Raw genomic sequence first — 21,736 nt, forward strand, 5'->3', positions numbered from 1 at the left:
GCACATTTTCGAACTTCAGGCTTTTCAGCAGTTGTTGCACTGTTCCCTCTATATCTGTGGCACGCCGCAGAAACAGTCTACTTTCACAATCTCGTAAGAAAACAACCATTTTAAAAAGCCATAAATATAGTCCAGGTGATGACAGCTCCTAGATCTGTTAAAGACAATACTAACCTTGCTTTCTTTTCCACCTGACTCAGTAAGGTTTTGTAAGTAGCAATCTCTTGCTCAAGCTGTGTCTTTACATTCAATAGCTCCTGATATTCATTCGTGTGACGCACAATCTTCTTTTCCAGTACTTTACTGCATTCTCTCTGTTTGTTTATATCTTTGTCCTTTTCTAGCAGTGAATTCTTCATTAATTCATCCTTTTGAGAGACAGTGATTTCAAATACACCAGTTACATACATATCACAGTATCATAGTAGGTACAACACAGGAGGAGGCCATTCAGCCCATCGTGCCTGTGCAGGCTCTTTGAAAAAGCTATCCAATTAGTCCCACTTCCCTGCTCTTTTCCCATAGCCCTGTAATTTTTTTCCCTTCAAGTATTTATCTAATTCCCTTTTGAAAGTTACTACTGAATGTGCTTCCACCACACTTTCTGGCAGCACATTCCAGATCATTACAACTCGCTGCATAAAAAAATGTTTCCTCATGTCACCGCTAGCTCTTTTGCCGATCACCTTAAATCTGTGTCCTCTGGTTACCGAACCTTCTGCCACTGGAAACAGTTTCTCCTTATTTACTCTTTCAAAACTGTTCATGATCTTGAACACCTCTGTCAAATCTCCCCTTAAACCTCTCTGTCCTAAGGAGAACAACCCAAGCTTCTCCAGTCTCTCCACATATGCCTCTATTAATAAAGCCCAGGATCCCATTTGCTTTTTTAACAGCCTTTTCAACTTGTCCTGTCACCTTCAAATATTTGTGCATATGCACTCCCAGGTCTCTCTGTTCCTGTATCCCCTTTAAAATTGTACCATTTAGTTTATATTGCCTCTCCTCATTCTTCCTATTAAAATGTATCTCTTCACACTTCTCTGCATTAAATTTTATCTGCCATGTGTCTGCCCATTTCACCAGTCTGTCTATGTCCTCCTGAAGTCTGTTACTATCCTCCAAATTGTTTACTACATTTCTGAGTTTCGTATCATCAGCAAACTTTGAAATTATACCCTGTATACCCAAGTCCAGGTCATTAATATATACCAAAAAGAGCTGTCTTCCTAATACTGACCCTGGGGAACACCACTGTATACTTCCCCCCAGTCTGAAAACAACCGCTACTCACCATACTCTCTGCTTTCTGTCCCCTAGCCATCAACTACACTACCCTCATCAACCCTCTCTATTACTTCATCAAAGAACTCAATCGAGTTAGTCAAACACAATTTTCCTTCAACAAATCCGTGCTGACTTTCATTTGCTAGCCCATTCTTTTCCAAGTACCAATTAATTTTGTCTCGGATTATTGTCTCTAAAAGTTTCCTGACCTCAGACATTAGGCTGACTGGCCTGTAATTGCCTGGTTTATCCCTCTCTCCTTTTTTGAACAGGGGTGTAACATTTGCAGTCCTCCAGCACCATCCCCATATTTAAGGATGAGTGGAAGATTGTGGCCAGAGTCTCTACAATTTCCACCCTTACTTCACTCAGTAATCTAGGATGCATCCCATCTGGACCGGGTGGCTTTTCTACTTTGAGTATTGCTAATTTTATTAAGTACCTCCTCTTTATCTATTTTCATCCTATCCAATATCGCTACTACCTCCTCCTGTACTGCTACAATGGCAGCATCTTCTCCTCTCGTGAAGACGGATGCGAAGTATTCATTTAGTGCCTCAGCCATGCCCTCTGCTTCCACAAGATGATCTTTTTTTGTCCCCAATTGGTCCCACCCTTCCTTTGACTAACCTTTTATGTAAGCTGCTAATCTTGTCTCATACTGGAGGGAGGTGTACAGTGGTTTCCCCAGAGGTCGGTGCTGGGACCACTGCTTTTTTTGATATATATTAATGACTTGGACATACAGAAAACAATTTCAAAATTTGCAGATGACACAAAACTTGGAAGGGTAGTAAACAGTGAGGAGGATAGTGATAGTCTTCAAGAGGATATAGACAGCCTGGTGGTATGGGCGGACATGTGGCAGATGAAATTTAATGCAGAAAAATGCAAAGTGATACATTCCGGTCGGAAGAACGAGGAGAGGCAATATAAACTAGAGGGCACAACTCTAAAAGGGGTAAAGGACAGAGAGATCCGTGGGTATATGTGCAGAAATCGTTGAAGGTGGCAGGGCAGGTTGAGAAAGCATATGGGATCCTGGGCTTTATAAATAGAGGCACAGGGTACAAAAGTATGGAAGTTATGATGTACCTTTATAAAACACTGGTTCGGCCACAACTGGAATATTGTGTCCAGTTCTGGGCAGCGCACTTTAGGAAAGATGTAAAGGCCTTAGAGAGGGTGCAGAAGAGATTTATTAGAATGATTCCAGGGATGAGGGACTTTAGTTACGTGGACAGACTGGAGAAGCTGGGGTTGTTCTCCTTGGAACAGAGGCGGTTGCGAGGAGATTTGACAGAGGTATTCAAAATCATGAAGGGTCTAGACACAGTAGATAGAGAGAAACTGTTCCCATTGGTGGAAGGGTCATGAACCAGAGAACATAGATTTAAGGTGATTGGCAAAAGAATCAAAGGTGACATGAGGAAAACCTTTTTTACACAGCGAGTGGTTAGGATCTGGAATGCACTGCCCAAGGGGGTGATGGAGGCAGATTCAATCATGGCCTTCAAAAAAGAACTGAATAAGTACTTAAAAGGAAAAAAATTGCAGGGCTACGAGGATAGGGCGGGGTAGTGGGACTAGCTGGATTGCTCTTGCAAAGAGCCGGCGTGGACTCGATGGGCCGAATGGCCTCCTTCTGTGCTGTAACCTATGATTCTACTCTCAGTTTGCTCCTCTTATTCCCTTTTCCAGATCTCCTCTGTACTTTCTGTATTCAGCCTGGCTCTCTACTGTATTATGAACCTTACATTCATCATAAACCACCTTTTTGTTTCATTATCTCTGTATCTTTAGTCACCCAGGGAGCTATATGAATAGCTATGTTTTTATTACATCTAACCAAATACTGTGGCAAAACTGTGATATTTGTTTCACTAAACTGGTTTGTTAACTGATCACCACTGATGAAAAAAACAGTATAGATACGAAGCCAGGCAACTTGGCTTAGTTGATAACACTGTAGCTTCTGGGGCAGAAAGTTATGGAGTGAACAATTCAGAGCAATCCAGGCTAACACTCCAGTGCTGTCTATCTGTTCTATGGTTCACTTGGACGTTAAAGTTCCCACAACACTATTTAAAGAACATTTCATAGCTCTCTGTGTCCTGGCCAACAGTCTTCACTTAACAGACCTGCAGAGCACTGTGGGAGAACTGGCACATTTAAATAGAGCGCGGCAGAGCTGTGGAGCCTAAAACAAACTAAAGGCGAAATCTGAAAAAATGTCATAGTTAGCACAGAGGGAGAAATGGTGGAGCCCAAGGAATTTGAGCTCAGTATAAACCAATCAACTTAGTCATGAATAAATAAAGAGTAATTAATTACTAATTAATTTGATGTGGAGATGCCGGTGATGGACTGGGGTTGACAATTGTAAACAATTTTACAACACCAAGTTATAGTCCACCAAGTTATAGTCCACCAAGTTATAGTCCACCAAGTTATAGTCCACCAACGTTCACCTGAGGAAGGAGGAAGCCTCCGAAAGCTTGTGAATTTAAAATAAAATTGCTGGACTATAACTTGGTGTTGTAAAATTGTTTACAATAATTAATTTGAAATCAAGCTAAATATAATCTAGACCTCAAGTTATTCTACCGCTCATAAATAAATAATGAATGAATAGTAATGACAGCATAGGCCGCCTATCAAGACTGCAGCATGTGAGAGTTTATGAACAACGAAACTGTCCCTGACTGCCGCATCTGTAAAATCTGCCAAAACTGCTCACAATTCCAGGATCATCCTGGAATGCAAAGATAACCACCGGCTTCTATTTTCCACCACAAACCGTCTCCTTAAACTTCTAACCCCTGGCTCCTCCACCCTTAACTCAAAGTGCGAGGAGCTCATGGATTTCTTTGTCACTAACATCGAGAACATCCATTCAGCTGCCTCTGCTGCTTCCTTTTCTTCCCCAGCCCACCAAACCAAACTTCCCCTGGTTCCCCCGCCCCAGCCCTCAACTCGCACCTTTCTCTAGTTTCTCTCCTATCTCCTCTCATGCCCTCTTCGAGCTTGACAAGGTATAGTCCGAGAGGTTGTTTCCCCTGGCTAGAGTGTCTAGAACTAGGGGGCATAGTTGCAGGATAAGGGGTCCAGCATTCAAGACTGAGATGAGGAGGAATTTCTTCACGCAGAGGGTTGTGAATCTTTGAAATTCTCTACCCCAGAGGGCTGTGGATGCTGAGTCACTGAATATATTCAAGGCTGAGATGGATAGACTTTTGAACTCTGGGGAATCAAGGGATATGGGGATCGGGTGGGAAAGTGGAATTGAGGTCGAACATCAGCCATGATCTGATTGAGCAGGCTCGAGGGGCCTTATGGCCTACTCCTGCTCCTATTTCTTATGTTCTTATGAGCTCATCTTGTCCATATGGCCCACATCCTGCTCCCTTGACCCTATTCCCATCAAACTGCTGACCACCCAACTTCCCTCCCTGATGGACTGAGAAATTAAACAAAAATGTTTCCGTTATTAAAAAGTACATTTAGTCCGGAGCAGCACATTGGTCATTCACAACTGGAGTCAGACACCTGCTGCTACGAGAAGATTTAGCTTTGGAATGCTCTTGAATTGTGTTTTTGTTTCAGCTTCTAGCTTTACATCATCATCTTATGCATGATAATAAGAACATAAGAACATAAGAAATAGGAGCAGGAGTAGGCCAATTGGCCCCTCGAGCCTGCTCCGCCATTCAATAAGATCATGGCTGATCTGATCCTAACCTCAAATCTAAATTCATGTCCAATTTCCTGCCCGGTCCCCGTAACCCCTAATTCCCTTTACTTCTAGGAAACTGTCTATTTCTGTTCTAAATTTATTTATTTAATGATGTAGCTATTTAATAATGAAATACAGCAGCCGCTGTTTCATTGCTTTTAATACCAGGAAAACGGTCTGATATTGTTAACTGTTCCCTCTTCTCAGGTACTGTTCCCCTCCCCTTCAAATCATCACCACCCTCCTCAAAAAACCCACCTGACCCCTCTGTCCATGCAAACTTTCGCCCCATCTCCAACCTCCATTTCTGCTCCAAAGTTCTTGCATGTGTTGTTGCCTCCGAAATCCATGCCCACCTTTCCTCCAACTCCATGTTTGGACCTCTCCAATCAGGTTTCCTCCCCTGCCATAGCACTGAAACGGCCCTTATCAAAGTAACAAATGACATCCTATGTGACTGGTAAACTATCCCTCCTCATCCTTCTCGACCTGTCTGCAGCCGTTCCCCAATCATCCAGCTGGGTGGGACTGCGCTCACCTGATTCCATTCTTAACTAACCAATCAAAGCCAGAGAATCAGTCAGTTGTACAATCTCGCTACAGCAAGTCACAATAAGAATAAAACCGGACGGACCACCCGGCATCGGACACGACAAAGGCAAACCAAGCCCAGTCAATCCTGCAAAGTCCTTCTCACTAACATCTGGGGACTTGTGCCAAAATTGGGAGAGCTGTCCCACAGACGAGTCAAGCAACAGCCTGACATAGCCATACTCACAGAATCATACCTTTCAGCCAACGTCCCAGACTCTTCCATCACCATCCCTGGGTATGTCCTGTCCCAGCGGCAGGACAGACCCACCAGAGGTGGCGGTACAGTGGTATACAGTCAGGAGGGAGCGGCCCTGGAAGTCCTCAACATTGACTCCGGACCCCATGAAATCTCATGGCACCAGGTCAAACATAGGCAAGGAAACTTCCTGCTGATTACCACCAACTGCCCTCCCTCAGGTGATGAATCACTCCTTCTCCATGTTGAGCACCACTTGGAGGAAGCACGGAGGGTAGCCAGGGCACAGAATGTACTCTGGTGGGGGACTTCAATGTCCATCAGCAAGAGTGGCTCGGTAGCACCACGACTGACCTGGCAGAGTCCTGAAGGACATAGCTGCCAGACTGGGCCTGTGGCAGGTGGTGAGCGAACCAACACGAGGGGAAAAACCTACTTGACCTCGTCCTCACCAATCTATCTGTCGCAGATGCATCTGTCCAAGACGGTATTAGTAGGAGTGACCACCGCTCAGTCCTTGTGGAGACGAAGTCCCGTCTTCACACTGAGGACACCATCCATCATGCTAAATGGGATAGATTCAGAACAGATCTAGCAGCTCAAAACTGGGCATCCATGAGGCGCTGTGGGCCATCAGCAGCAGCAGAATGGGCAATAAATGCCGGCCTTGCCAGCGACGCCCACATCCGGTGAACGAATAAAAAAAAAAGAATTGTATTCCAGCACAGTCTGTAACCTCATGGCCTGGCATATTCCTCACTCTACCATTACCAACAAGCCAGGGGATCAATCCTGGTTCAATGAGGAGTGTAGAAGAGCATGCCAGGAGCAGCACCAGGCATACCTAAAAATGAGGTGCCAACCTGGTGAAGCTACAACACAGGACTACATGCATGCTAAACAGCAGAAGCAATATGCTATAGACAGAGCTAAGTGATTCCACAACCAACAGATCAGATCAAAGCTCTGCAGTCCTGCCACATCCAGTCGTGAATGGTGGTGGACAATTAAACAACTAACGGGAGGAGGAGGCTCTGCAAACATCCCCAGCCTCAATGATGGCGGAGTCCAGCACGTGAGTGCAAAAGACAAGGCTGAAACGTTTGCAACCATCTTCAGCCAGAAGTGCCGAGTGGAAGATCCATCTCGGCCTCCTCCAGATATCCTCACCATCACAGAAGCCAGTCTTCAGCCAATTCGATTCACTCCACGTGATATCAAGAAACGGCTGACTGCACTGGATACAGCAAAGGCTATGGGCCCAGACAACATCCCAGCTGTAGTGCTGAAGGCTTGTGCTCCAGAACTAGCTGCGCCTCTAGCCAAGCTGTTCCAGTACAGCTACAACACTGGCATCTATCCGACAATGTGGAAAATTGCCCAGGTATGTCCTGTCCACAAAAAGCAGGACAAATTCAATCCGGTCAATTACCGCCCCATCAGTCTACTCTCAATCATCAGCAAAGTGATGGAAGGTGTCGTCGACAGTGCTATCAAGCGGCACTTACTCACCAATAACCTGCTCACCGATGCTCAGTTTGGGTTTCGCCAGGACCACTCAGCTCCAGGCCTCATTACAGCCTTGGTCCAAACATGGACAAAAGAGCTGAATTCCAGAGGTGAGGTGAGAGTGACTGCCCTTGACATCAAGGCAACATTTGACTGAGTGTGGTACCAAGGAGCCCTAGTAAAATTGAAGTCAATGGGAATCAGGGGGCTGGAGTCATACCTAGCACAAAGGAAGATGGGAGTGGTTGTTGGAGGCCAATCATCTCAGCCCAGGGCATTGCTGCAGGAGTTCCTCAGGGCAGTGTCCTAGGCCCAACCATCTTCAGCTGCTTCATCAATGACCTTCCCTCCATCATAAGGTCAGAAATGGGGATGTTCGCTGATGATTGCACAGTGTTCAGTTCCATTCGCAACCCCTCAGATAATGAAGCAGTCCGAGCCCGCATGCAGCAAGACCTGGACAACATCCAGGCTTGGGCTCATAAGTGGCAAGTAACATTCGCGACAGACAAGTGCCAAGCAGTGACCATCTCCAACAAGAGAGGGTCTAGCCACCTCCCCTTGACATTCAACGGCATTACCATCGCCGAATCCCCCACCATCAACATCCCGGGGGTCACCATTGACCAGAAACTTAACTGGACCAGCCACATAAATACTGTGGCTACACGAGCAGGTCAGAGGCTGGGTGTTCTGTGCCGAGTGACTCAACTCCTGACTCCCCAAAGCCTTTCCACCATCTACAAGGCACAAGTCAGGAGTGTGATGGAATACTCTCCACTTGCCTGGATGAGTGCAGCTCCAACAACACTCAAGAAGCTCGACACCATCCAGGACAAGGTAGCCCGCTTGATTGGCACCCCATCCACCACCCTAAACATTCACTCCCTACACCACCGGCGCACTGTGTACCATCCACAGGATGCACTACAGCAACTCGCCAAGGCTTCTTCAACAGCACCTCCCAAACCCGCAACCTCTGCCACCTAGAAGGACAAGAGCAGCAGGCACATGGGAACACCACCACCTGCACCTTCCCCTCCAAGTCACACACCATTCCGACTTGGAAATATATCGCCATTCCTTTATCGTCACTGGGTCAAAATCCTGGAACTCCCTTCCTAACAGCACTGTGGGAGAACCGTCACCACACGGACTGCAGTGGTTCAAGAAGGCGGCTCACCACCACCTTCTCAAGGGCAATTAGGGATGGGCAATAAATGCCGGCCTCGCCAGCAATGCCCACATTCCATGAACGAATAAAAAAAAAAGCTGGACAATATCCAGGCTTGGGCTGATAAGTGGCAAGTAACATTAGCATCAGACAAGTGCCAGACAATGACCATCTCCAACAAAAGAGAGTCTAACCACCTCCCCTTGACATTCAACGGCATTACCATCACCGAAATCCCCACCATCAACATCCTGGGGGTCACCATTGACCAGAAACTTAACTGGACCAGCCACATAAATACTGTGGCGACAAGAGCAGTTCAGAGGCTGGGTATTCTGCAGCAAGTGACTCACCTCCTGACTCCCTAAAGCCTTTCCACCATCTACAAGGCATAAGTCAGGAGTGTGATGGAATACTTTCCACTTGCCTGGATGGGTGCAGCTCCAACCACACTCAAGAAGCTCAACACAACCAGGACGAAGCAGCCCACTTGATTGGCACCCCATCCACCACTTTAAACATTCACTCCCTTCACCACCGGTGCACCGTGTACCATCTACAGGATGCACTGCAGGAACTCGCCAAGGCTTCTTCAACAGCACTTCCCAAACCCGCGACTTCTACCACCTAGAAGGGCAGCTGGCACATGGGAACACCACCATCTGAACGTTCCCCTCCAAATTACACACTATCCTGACTTGGAAATATAATGCTGATCCTTCATCGTCGCGGGGTCAAAATCCTGGAACTCCCCACCTTACAGCACTGTGGGAAAACCTTCACCACACATACTGCAGCAGTGTCTCACCACCACCTTCTCAAGGGCAATTAGGGATGGACAATAAATGCTGGCCTTGCCAGCGATGCTCACATCCCATGAATGAGTAAAAAAAAAATCACTTGTAATGGCTTCTCTTCCCTCTCCCACACCATTATCTCTGGAGTCCCCCAAGGATCTATCCTTGGCTCCCTCCTATTTCTCATTTACATGCTGCCTGTCAGCGACATCCACAGCGACAGCGATGTCCATTATAAGGACATAACGTACAGGGTGGATACAGGGGAACCAGTGGACGTAGTGTATTTAGACTTCCAGAAGGTGCCACATAAAAGATGATTGCTCAAGATAAAGAATCACTGGATTGGGGGTAATATTCTGGCATGGGTGGAGGATTGGTTATCCAACAGGAAGCAGAGAGTTGGGATAAATGGTTCATTCTCGGACTGGCAACCAGTAGCCAGTGGTGTTCCGCAGGGGTCGGTGCTGGGTCCCCAACTCTTCACAATCTATATTAACGATTTGGAGGAGGGGACCGAGTGTAACATATCAAAGTTTGCAGATGATACAAAGATGGGAGGGAAAGTAGAGAGTGAGGAGGACATAAAAAACCTACAAGGGGATATAGACAGGCTGGGTGAGTGGGCGGAGATTTGGCAGATGCAATACAATATTGGAAAATGTGAGGTTATGCACTTTGGCAGGAGAGCAAGTTATTATCTTAATGGCAAGAAACTGGAAAGTACTGCAGTACAAAGGGATCTGGGGGTCCGAGTGCAAGAAAATCAAAAGGTTAGTATGCAGGTGCAGCAGGTGATCAAGAAGGCCAACGGAATGTTGGCTTTTATTGCTAGGGGGATAGAATATAAAAAGAGGGAGGTATTGCTGCAGTTATATAAGGTATTGGTGAGACCGCACCTGGAATACTGCGTACAGTTTTGGTCTCCATACTTAAGAAAAGACATACTTGCTCTCGAGGCAGTACAAAGAAGGTTCACTCGGTTAATCCTGGGGATGAGGGGGCGGACATATGAGGAGAGGTTGAGTAGATTGGGACTCTACTCATTGGAGTTCAGAAGAATGAGAGGCGATCTTATTGAAACATATAAGATTGTGAAGGGGCTTGATCGGGTGGATGCGGTAAGGATGTTCCCAAGGATGGGTGAAACTAGAACTAGAGGGAATAATCTTAAAATAAGGGGCTGCTCTTTCAAAACTGAGATGAGGAGAAACTTCTTCACTCAGAGGGTAGTAGGTCTGTGGAATTTGCTGCCCCAGGAAGCTGTGGAAGCTACATCATTAAATAAATTTAAAACAGAAATAGACAGTTTCCTAGAAGTAAAGGGAATTAGGGGTTACGGGGAGCAGGCAGGAAATTGGACATGAATTTAGATTTGAGGTTAGGATCAGATCAGCCATGATCTAATTGAATGGCGGAGCAGGCTCGAGGGTCCGATTGGCCTACTCCTGCTCCTATTTCTTATGTTCTTATCATCTGAAAAAACAGGTTCCACATATATGCAGACAGCAACCAGCTCCACCTCACCAACAACTCTCTCGACCCCTCCACTGTCTCTGATCTGTCACGCTGCTTGTCCAAAATCCAGCACTGGATGAGCAGAAATTGCCTCCAACTAAATATAGGGAAGACCGAAGCCATTGTCTTTGGTCCCCGCCACAAACTCCATTCCCTAGCCACCGACTCCATCCCTGTCCCAGGCCAGTGTCCGAGGCTGAACCAGACCATTCGCAACCGTGGCGTCCCATTTGTCCTTGAGATGAGCTTCCGACCACGTAAACGCTCCAGCACCAGGACCGCCTACTTCCACCTCCGTAACATCGCCCGTCTCCGACCCTGCCATCGCTGATCTGCTGCTGAAACGCTCATCCATGCTGTTGTTACCTCCAGACTTGACTATTCCAATGCTCTCCTGGCTGGCTTCCCAACTTCCAACCTCCATAAACTTGAGCTCATCCAAAACTCTGCTGCCCGTATTCCAGCTCGCACCAAGTCCTGCTCACCCATCATCCCTGTGCTCGCTGACCTACATTGGCTCCCGGTTCTGCAACGCTTCGATTTTAAAATTCTCATCTTTGTTTTCAAATCCCTCCATGGCCTCACCCCTCCCTATCTCTGTAACCTCCTCCAGCCCTACAACCCTCTGAGATCTCTGCGCTCTTCCAATTCTTGCCTCTTGCACATCCCCAATTTTAATCGGTCCACCAATGGCAGCCGTGCCTTCAGCTGTCTCGGCCCAAAGCTCTGGAATCCCCTCCCTAAACATCTCCACCTCCCTCTCCTCCTTTAAGACGCTCCTTAAAACCTACCTCTTTGACCATGGTATCATAGAAACAGCCAGGTTTCTAGGGAACCTAGAGGAAGTAAAGAAGAAGGTCCCGCAAACACTGGTCCTATCCAACAGGTACAAGGTACTTGTTACCTGTGAGGATAAGGAGAAAGACTGTGGGAAGGACTGCCACAATGCTAACCAAGACACAGAGGAGCAGAAGGCTGTCCAAAAGGGGGAGGAGCAGAATAGAAACGTGGTAGTTATAGGGGGATTCAATAATTAGAGGGATTGACAGCATCCTCTGCGGTCACGAACGGGAGTCCCAAAGGGCATGTTGCCTACCTGGTGCCAGGATAAGGGATATCTCAAAGTGGCTGGAAATGAACCTAGAAAGGGAGGGTGCAGATCCGTTTGTCGTGATCCATGTCGGGACCAATGGCATAGGAAAGAACATGGAGGAGGTCCTGCTGGGAGAGTATCAGGAGCTAGAAGCTAAAGGAAAAGACAGGACCTCGAAGGTAATAATCTTAACCTGAGTTATGTGCAAATTGTCATAGGGACAAACAGATTAGAAAAGTAAACATGTGCCTGAAGGATTGGTGTGGGAAAGAGGGGTTCCACTGCATGGATCACTGGCACCAGTACTGGGACAGGAAGGAGCTGTACCACTGAGTGGGCTGCACCTGAACCAGGATGTGACCAAGGTCCAAGCTGAAAAGGATAAACAGGGCTGTAGAAAGGACTTTAAACCAACAAAATTGGCGGGGGGATGGCGGTTCAGGCAGAAATAAAAATAAAAGTGAAAATAGTCTAAAGATAAGATAAAGGGATTAGATGCAAGTCCAGATCATAAACAGTGTTAAAGGTAATATAAATACTTCAGGTTCAGAAAAAAATATAGGAAATAATAAAATAACTGATAAATATACAACAGGTGTAATGAAAAACAAGGACTGTGATAAGTTAATTTATGTGAGTAAAACAGCACCAGGACAAAAGGGCAAGGTAGGATCTGTTCCCCAAACAAGAGTTCGAATGCACGTAGCATAAGGAATAAAATAAGTGAATTAGAAGTGTAAATTCAGCTTAAAGGGTATGATATAGTAACCATCACTAAGACTTGGCTACAAGCTGGGCATGACTGGGAGATAAGTATTCCAAGTTATAAGGTCTTTAGAAAGGACAGGGAAATTGGAAAAGGAGGAGTAGCAATATTGATAAAGGAACTATTACTGCATTTGATAGAGGGGATTATCAGTAAGCGTGAATAGGCAGTAGAAACGCTCTGGGTAGAATTGAGGAATCGAAAAGTATGCAAGACTTTGGTGGATTTGTCTACAGACCTCCTGATAGCAGCGATAAAGTAGCGGGATGCATAAACATGGAGATCAGAGAAGCTTGTTGCAAAAATAGAGTGGTAATAAAGGGAGACTTCAATTTTCATGTAGGCTGGGAGAAGCAGAACAGGTCGAGTTCCAAAGGCGATGAATTTCTTGGTAAGGAAGCACCTAGCTAACAACATGATAGAATCGATATTAGGTTTGAGAGGGAGAAGGGTGATTCACGAACCAAGGTTTTAATTTAGGTGAGGTGGACTTGAGGGATGAGGCAGAAATTGATCACAGTACACTGGACAGAATTATTAATGGCTAAAGCTACAGACAAATAGTGGGAAGTGTTCAAAGAAGTATTTGGTAGAATACAAGACCTGTACATACCCCTAAAGGGCAAGAGCTCTACTTGTGTAATGAAACAACTTTGGTCAACAAGATAAGATAGTGTTAAACTAAAAGGGCTTATACGAATGCAAATAACAGTAGAGATTCCACAGAATGGGAGAGATGTAAAGAACCATTAAAGGTTTTACAAATATATTAAGAGAAAGAGGGTGGCTAAGAGTAATGTGGGCCCCTTAAAGACAAATGCAGGTGATACTGTTATTAAAAAATCAGGAAATTGCAGACTTGCTAAATACTTACTTTGTATCGGTCTTCACAGTAGAGGATGAGGATAAAGTACCAGAGATACAAGGAAAAGTACAAATAAATCAAGGGGAGGAACTTATTAGATTTAATCTAAGTAAAAAAAATGGTAATGGAGAAAATAATGAGACTAAAGATAGACAAATCTCCAGGACCTGATTGTTTCTATCCCAGGGTATTAAAAAAAGTAGGTGTGAAAATTGTAGATGCTCTGGTCATGATCTTTCTAAACTCTCTCAATTCAGGAATTGTCCCATTGGATTGGAAAATGGCCAATGTCACTCCACTATTTACGAAGGGTAAGAGGAGTAAACTAGGAAATTATAGGCCTTTGGTCTAACAACTGTTGTGGGAAGTTACTAGAATCTATTATAAGGAACAGAGTGACTGAGCATTTAGACGAACATGAACTGGTCAGAGAGCCAGCATGGATTTGTAAAGGGTACATTATTTCTAACGAACCTAGTTGAATTTTTTGAGGCGGTAACTAACGTGGTTGATAAGGGAGTGTCTAGGGATGTTATTTATATGGATATCCAGAAGGCATTCGACAAAGTTCCACATAAGAAACTGTTAACAAAAACAAACGCACATGGAATTGAGGGCAACCTATTGACATGGGTAGGGAATTGGTTAGGAGGTAGAAGACAGAGGGTAGGGATAATGGGTATGTACTCCAATAGGCAGAATGTGACTAGTGATGTCCTCTAGGGATCTGTACTGGGGCCTCAGCATTTCACTATATTTATAAATGACTTGGATGAACGAATAGAGAGCCTTATAGCCAAGTTTGCAGATGACACCAAGTTAGGTGGCACAATAAATAGTGTAGATGGGAGCAGAAAGTTGCAAAGGGACATGGATAGATTAAGTGAGTGGACAAAACTATGGCAGATGGAGTTCAATGTGGGGAAATGTGAGGTCATCCACTTTGGACCTAAGAAAGATAGATCAGAGCAGTGAGAAGCTCGGAATTGTGGAGGAGCAGAGATTTAGGGGTCCAAGTGCAGAAATCAATAAAAGCTATTGGACAGGTACAAAAATAATTTAAAAGGCTAATGGAGTGTTGGCCTTTATTTCAAGAAGGCTCGAATACAAATGGGTGGAAGTTATGTTACAGTTATATAAAGCTCTGGTTAGACCCCATTTAGAGTACTGCATTCAGTTCTGGGCGTGGCACCTCGGGAAGGATATATTGGCCTTGGAGGAGGTGCAGCACAGGTTCACCAGAATGATACTGGGGCTAAAAGGGTTAAATTATGAGGACAGATTATATAGACTAGGCAACTATTCCCTTGAGTATAGAGGATTAAGGGGTGATATAATTGAGGTGCTTAAGATGATTAAAGTAGTTGATAGGGTAAATATAGAGGGAAACTATTTCCTCTGGTGGGGGAGTCTCGAACAAGGGGGCATAACCTTAAAATTAAAGCTAGGCCATTCAGGGGTGATGTCAGGAAGCACTTCTTCACACAAAGGGTAGTGGAAATCTGGAACTCTTCCCCCAAAAAGCTGGGGGTCAATTGAAAATGTAAAAACTGAGATTGATAGATTTTTGTTAGGTAAGGGTATTAAGGTTACAGAACCAAGGTGGGTAGGTGGAGTTACGATACAGATCAGCCAATATCTAACTGAATGGTGGAACAGGCTTGAGGGTCAGAATGGCCTACACCTGGCTCCTATGACTATACCACCAAGAGCAAATAAGCTGGCAATTCATGTCAATGCTGCTTGTGGAATGTTGCTGGCAGAAATAGCTGCCACATTTGATGCATTTAAGGGGAAGCTAAATAAGTAAATGAGGAAGAAAGGAATAGAAGGATATGCTGATAGGGTTCGATAAAGTGGAGTGGGAGGAGGCTCGTGTGGAGCATAAACGCAGGCATAGACCAGTTGGGCCGAATGGCCCGTCTCTGCTGTAAATTCTATGTAATTTGCCCACATAACAATAATCAATGCAGTTCAAAGATAATTTACTGTTGGCTGAGACATTTCAACATGATAAGGCACTATGTAAATTTATCCATTAAGACACACCACTGGTAGCAGCATAACTGCATGTAATAACATAATTTTCTGTAACATATCTATGAAGTTAATACAAAGTGTGTTCTATTCCAGGTATAAGTACTTAAGAACATACTCTTTCAATGGCTTAGCAGATAACTGCATCATACAATGTGGTACTGAATCAAAGACCAAGAAGGTCCCAGGTTTGGTCCCTACTCTATCCTGAGTTTAATGATCTCTGACAGTGCAATGTAGCTCACACAATACCTAGGGCTAAGAAGGGGAAAATCAGCCAGAGTTGCTACTCTTTATTGCTATCCAGTTACCCCTGCTGTTAACAGGTTTGTGTGGAGGTTAGGCGATGACAGGATCAGGCTCAGCTCTGATGCTGTTCACAGTAAAATAGCTTGCTGCCACTTACTGCCTGTGGAACTGCGACCTGGCATGAGCTAGATCTTCATGGATAGATGGAACAAAGTATAAAAAACAATAACTTTTTACTTTAAAAATGCAGATACAGTTAATAAAGAAAGAACTTGCATTTATATAGCACCTCAGGACGTCCAAAAGTGCTTTAGAGCCAATGAAATACTTTTGAAGTATGGTCACTGTTGCAATGTAGGAAATGGGGCAGACAATTTGCGCACAGCAAGCTCCCACAAACAGCAATGTGATAATGACTAGATAATCTGTTTTAGAGATGTTGGTTGAGGGATAATTATTGGCCAGGACATGGGGGAAGAACTCCCCTGCTCTTCTTCAAATAGTGCCGTGGGATCTTTTACATTTGACCTAAGCAGGCAGACGGTGCCTCAGTTGAACTTCTCATCCGAAAGTAGGCACCCCTGATAGTGCAGCACTCCCTCAGTACTGGCACTGGGAGTGTCAGCCTAGATTATGTGCTCAGTTCTCTGGAGCGTGACATGAACCCACAACTTTCTGACTCAGACGAGAGTGCTACTCACTGAGCCACGGCTGACACTTGGCGGGTATCCACATTGGTAAACAATGTACTAAAGGTTAGAAGGAGGGAGGATCCATCAAACCATCTGGGAGACAATGTGATCTATCAATAAATGATGGGTATAAAAGTGCAAATGGTTATATTAACCCAGGCAGGGTTTTTTTTAGGATTACTGGGAATGGGATGCCATGGGGCCATACAGCAGTAAGGTTAACAAAACAGAATGGATACACAACAGAAATACCAACTGACAAGATACTTACTTTCAATTTTAGCTCATTCACCTCTTTGCGATAGCATTCAAGTTCCTTCTTGGCATTTTGTTGTGCACTATTGTTTGCCTCCTCAAACTGTGAATGCAATAAGAGTAAATTATGCACTTGTGCCAGGAAATACATTATCCTTTTAATAAGAATGATCTTGATTTTTTTTTAAACAAATGAATTTTACTTAACTTGATCTCATTTCTACTTGTGATACAATAAAGTCATGTTTTTTCACAAGCCCAATAATTTTTTTTTTAGTACTTCAACAAAAATTATAGATTTACCTACCATACAATCACTAGGTTATCTAGCCAAGTGGGAAAAATCACAGGGACAACTATCCTTATAGCATTTTGGGTATTGCCAGCATCGCCTGAGCGTAATTTTATAAATTTATAATATTTCCGATATTAATTATATTATTAAATGCAGCAATTTTTGACTTAACATTTAGAGCCAACAGTCACAAAATCCAGGCTATTGCCACAGCCATTTAGAACGTAAATGAGGAAATTATGGGAAGTCACTGAATACATTCCAGACCACCAGCCATCAGACTCTTTACTTTTGGAAGCAGTTAGCTTTGAGACAGTAAAGTTCATTAGGTTCGATTCTAGGTATTGGGCTAGAATTGTTTTTATTGAATGTGCACAGCAACGGTGAACAGACATACGAGTGCTGCAAGTTCCCACATCAAGGGCATGGCATTTCATTAAAGGTGATAACTTTGACAGCTTGGAAGGCTAACCTCTGGTACAGAATGATGGTGGAGTAAGAGGACTTATTCACTCTCTTTCTCTAAACTGACACAAGAGACTCCAGGCTGAGGTGTTGTGTGCAGCCTTTAACAGAGGAAGTCATGATCAGTTAGTTTAAGACAACTAAATTGAAAGTGAGTGTCTGCCTAGAAAAGTAGCAAGGCTGTGTTTTTGTTGCTTTCCTTGTACAAGAAGTGGCAGGAATTAATGAATCTCGCAGTGAAAACTGTATTGTTCATTCACTTGTGTCACATAATAAACCTGTATGTTGACAGCAAGGACTTTATGTCACAACCCCTGGGTTACTCTATAATTTACTTAGATAAAGGCACGCTCTAGGTCATAGGGGATGTGAGGTTCACTGACGGGAGTGACTTGCGACACTGAACACAAGGGGACATCCAATGTAAGACGTGCAAAATTTGTAACAATCCCATTAAGACTTTCTTAAATCTTTCAATGATAAAGAAATTCCTAAGTGCAATAACAAATACAACAATAAAGACCAAATAGTGGGCTCAATTTTAAACTTAAATTACAGATGCGTTGGGGGCTGCGAAAATTGCAGAAATGCAGAGCCAGCTCCAACCCGCCGACTTCAGAGTTTTCCACAGATGCACCTGTGCGCGCGGGCATTCCAAATCCGAAAGTCCCACCGGCTTTAATTAAGTTCAAGAACCAAATGTACCTCATTGAGGTACTTAAGGCATTCTGGAATTAAAATACTAGTATCAGTAATGATGGCCATGAAACTACCGGATTGTCGTAAAAACCCATCTGGTTCACTAATGTCCTTTAGGGAAGGAAGCCTGCCGCCCTTACCCGGTCTGGCCTATATGTGACTCCAGACCCACAGCAATGTGGTTGATTCTTAATTGCCCTCTGAAATGGCCTCGCAAGCCACTCAGTTGTAAAATCTCGCTACGAAAAGTCATAATAAGAATAAAACCGGACGGACCACCCGGCATCGGACCACTAGGCACCGGACACGACAACGGCAAAACACCAAGCCCAGTCGACCCTGCAAGGTCCTCCTTACTAACATCTGGGGACTTGTGCCAAAATTGGGAGAGCTGTCCCACAGACTAGTCAAGCAACAGCCTGACATAGCCATACTCACAGAATCATATCTTTCAGCCAACGTCCCAGACACTTCCATCACCATCCCTGGGTATGTCCTGTCCCACCGGCAGGACAGACCCACCAGAGGTGGCGGTACAGTGATATACAGTCAGGAGGGAGTGGCCCTGGGAGTCCTCAACATTGACTCTGGACCCCATTAAATCTCATGGCATCAGGTCAAACATGGGCAAGGAAACCTCCTGCTGATTACCACCTACCGTCCTCCCTCAGCTGATGAATCAGTCCTCCTCCATGTTGAGCACCACTTGGAGGAAGCACTGAGGGTAGCAAGGGCACAAAATGTACTCTGGGTGGGGGACTTCAATGTCCATCACCAAGAGTGGCTCGGTAGCACCACTACTGACCGAGCTGGCCGAGTCCTGAAGGACATAGCTGCTAGACTGGGCCTGCGGCAGGTGGTGAGCGAACCAACACGAGGGAAAAACTTACTTGACCTCGTCCTCACCAATCTACCTGTCGCAAATGCATCTGTCCATGACAGTATTGGTAGGAGTGACCACCGCACAGTCCTCGTGGAGATGAAGTCCCGTCTTCGCACTGAGGACACCATCCAACGTGTCGTGTGGCACTACCACCGTGCTAAATGGGATAGATTCAGAACAGATCTAGCAGCTCAAAACTGGGCATCCATGAGGCGCTGTGGGCCATCAGCAGCAGCAGAATTGTATTCCAGCACAATCTGTAACCTCATGGCCCGGCATATTCCTCACTCTACCATTACCAACAAGCCAGGGGATCAACCCTGGTTCAATGAGGAGTGTAGAAGAGCATGCCAGGAGCAGCACCAGGCGTACCTAAAAATGAGGTGCCAACCTGGTGAAGCTACAAATCAGGACTACATGCATGCTAAACAGCGGAAGCAACATGCTATAGACAGAGCTAAGCGATTCCACAACCAACGGATCAGATCAAAGCTCTGCAGTCCTGCCACATCCAGTCGTGAATGGTGGTGGACAATTAAACAACTAACGGGAGGAGGAGGCTCTGCAAACATCCCCATTCTCAATGATGGCGGAGTCCAGCACGTGAGTGCAAAAGACAAGGCTGAAGCGTTTGCAACCATCTTCAGCCAGAAGTGCCGAGTGGATGATCCATCTCAGCCTCCTCCCGATATCCCCACCATCACGGAAGCCAGTCTTCGGCCAATTCGATTCACTCCACGTGATATCAAGAAACGGCTGAGTGCACTGGATACAGCAAAGGCTATGGGCCCCGACAACATCCCAGCTGTAGTGCTGAAGACTTGTGCTCCAGAACTAGCTGCGCCTCGAGCCAAGCTGTTCCAGTACAGCTACAACACTGGCATCTACCCGACAATGTGGAAAATTGCCCAGGTATGTCCTGTCCACAAAAAGCAGGACAAATCCAATCCGGCCAATTACCGCCCCATCAGTCTACTCTCAATCATCAGCAAAGTGATGGAAGGTGTCGTCGACAGTGCTATCAAGCGGCATTTACTCACCAATAACCTGCTCACCAATGCTCAGTTTGGGTTCCGCCAGGACCACTCGGCTCCAGACCTCATTACAGCCTTGGTCCAAACATGGACAAAAGAGCTGAATTCCAGAGGTGAGGTGAGAGTGACTGCCCTTGACATCAAGGCAGCATTTGACCAAGTGTGGCACCAAGGAGCCCTAGTAAAATTGAAGTCAATGGGAATCAAGGGGAAAACTCTCCAGTGGCTGGAGTCATACCTAGCACAAAGGAAGATGGTAGTGGTTGTTGCAGGCCAATCATCTCAGCCCCAGGGCATTGCTGCAGGAGTTCCTCAGGGCAGTGTCCTAGGCCCAACCATCTTCAGCTGCTTCATCAATCACCTTCCCTCCATCATAAGGTCAGAAATGGGGATGTTCGCTGATGACTGCACAGTTTTCAGTTCCATTCGCAACCCCTCAGATAATGAAGCAGTCCGAGCCTGCATGCAGCAAGACCTGGACAACATCCAGGCTTGGGCTCATAAGTGGCAAGTAACATTCGCGCTAGATAAGTGCCAGGCAATGACCATCTCCAACAAGAGAGAGTCTAACCACCTCCCCTTGACATTCAACGGCATTACCATCGCCGAATCCCCCACCATCAACATCCTGGGGGTCACCATTGACCAGAAACTTAACTGGACCAGCCATATAAATACTGTGGCTACAAGAGCAGGCCAGAGGCTGGGTATTCTGTGGCGAGTGACTCACCTCCTGACTCCCCAAAGCCTTTCCACCATCTACAAGGCACAAGTCAGGAGTGTGATGGAATACTCTCCACTTGCCTGGATGAGTGCAGCTCCAACAACACTCAAGAAGCTCGACACCATCCAAGATAAAGCAGCCCGCTTGATTGGCACCCCATCCACCACCCTAAACATTCACTCCCTTCACCACCGGCGCACTGTGGCTGCAGTGTGCACCATCCACAGGATGCACTGCAGCAACTCGCCAAGGCTTCTTCGACAGCACCTCCCAAACCCGCGACCTCTACCACATAGAAGGACAAGAGCAGCAGGCGCATGGGAACAACACCACCTGCACGTTCCCCTCCAAGTCACACACCATCCCGACTTGGAAATATATCGCCGTTCCTTCATTGTCGCTGGGTCAAAATCCTGGAACTCCCTTCCTAACAGCACTGTGGGAGAACCGTCACCACACGGACTGCAGCGGTTCAAGAAGGCGGCTCACCACCACCTTCTCGAGGGCAATTAGGGATGGGCAATAAATGCCGGCCTTGCCAGCGACGCCCACATCCCGTGAACGAATAAAAAAAAACTTGTGACATATTAGGTAGTTAGAACGATTTTTAAACTTACCTGGGTGGCTTTTCCATGGCTTCTGACTCACGCCTGGTGAAATCAACCTACCTTTCCACCCTGCTCCGACATCTCCTTCTCCAATCTCCCCCACCCCCTGATCTTCCAACCCCCACCCCGCTATTCCATTCCAACGCGGGATGACATTTCGCTCTCTCTCTCTCGCCGCCCGCCCTCCCCCCCCCCCCCCCCCCCCACCGCAAAAATATTTTTCCTCATGTTGCCTTTGATTCCTTTGCCAACTACCTTAA

At 45.7% G+C, this 21,736-nt stretch overlaps 1 protein-coding gene across 1 annotated transcript in view; it reads right to left on the reverse strand.

Moving 5' to 3' along the window:
* Window positions 1-21,736, reverse strand: part of LOC137323251 (vimentin-like) — a 104,024-nt gene that overhangs the window by 28,187 nt on the left and 54,101 nt on the right. The window contains exons 5-6 of the mRNA XM_067986743.1: window positions 16,785-16,871; window positions 175-368 (exon numbers count right to left, since the gene is read on the reverse strand). Of these exons, the coding sequence (XP_067842844.1) occupies window positions 175-368; window positions 16,785-16,871 (281 nt within the window). The remainder of the gene's footprint in view (window positions 1-174; window positions 369-16,784; window positions 16,872-21,736) is intronic.

Source organism: Heptranchias perlo, chromosome 7 (assembly GCF_035084215.1).
Source record: "Heptranchias perlo isolate sHepPer1 chromosome 7, sHepPer1.hap1, whole genome shotgun sequence".
NCBI classification, from domain to species: Eukaryota; Metazoa; Chordata; class Chondrichthyes; order Hexanchiformes; family Hexanchidae; genus Heptranchias; species Heptranchias perlo.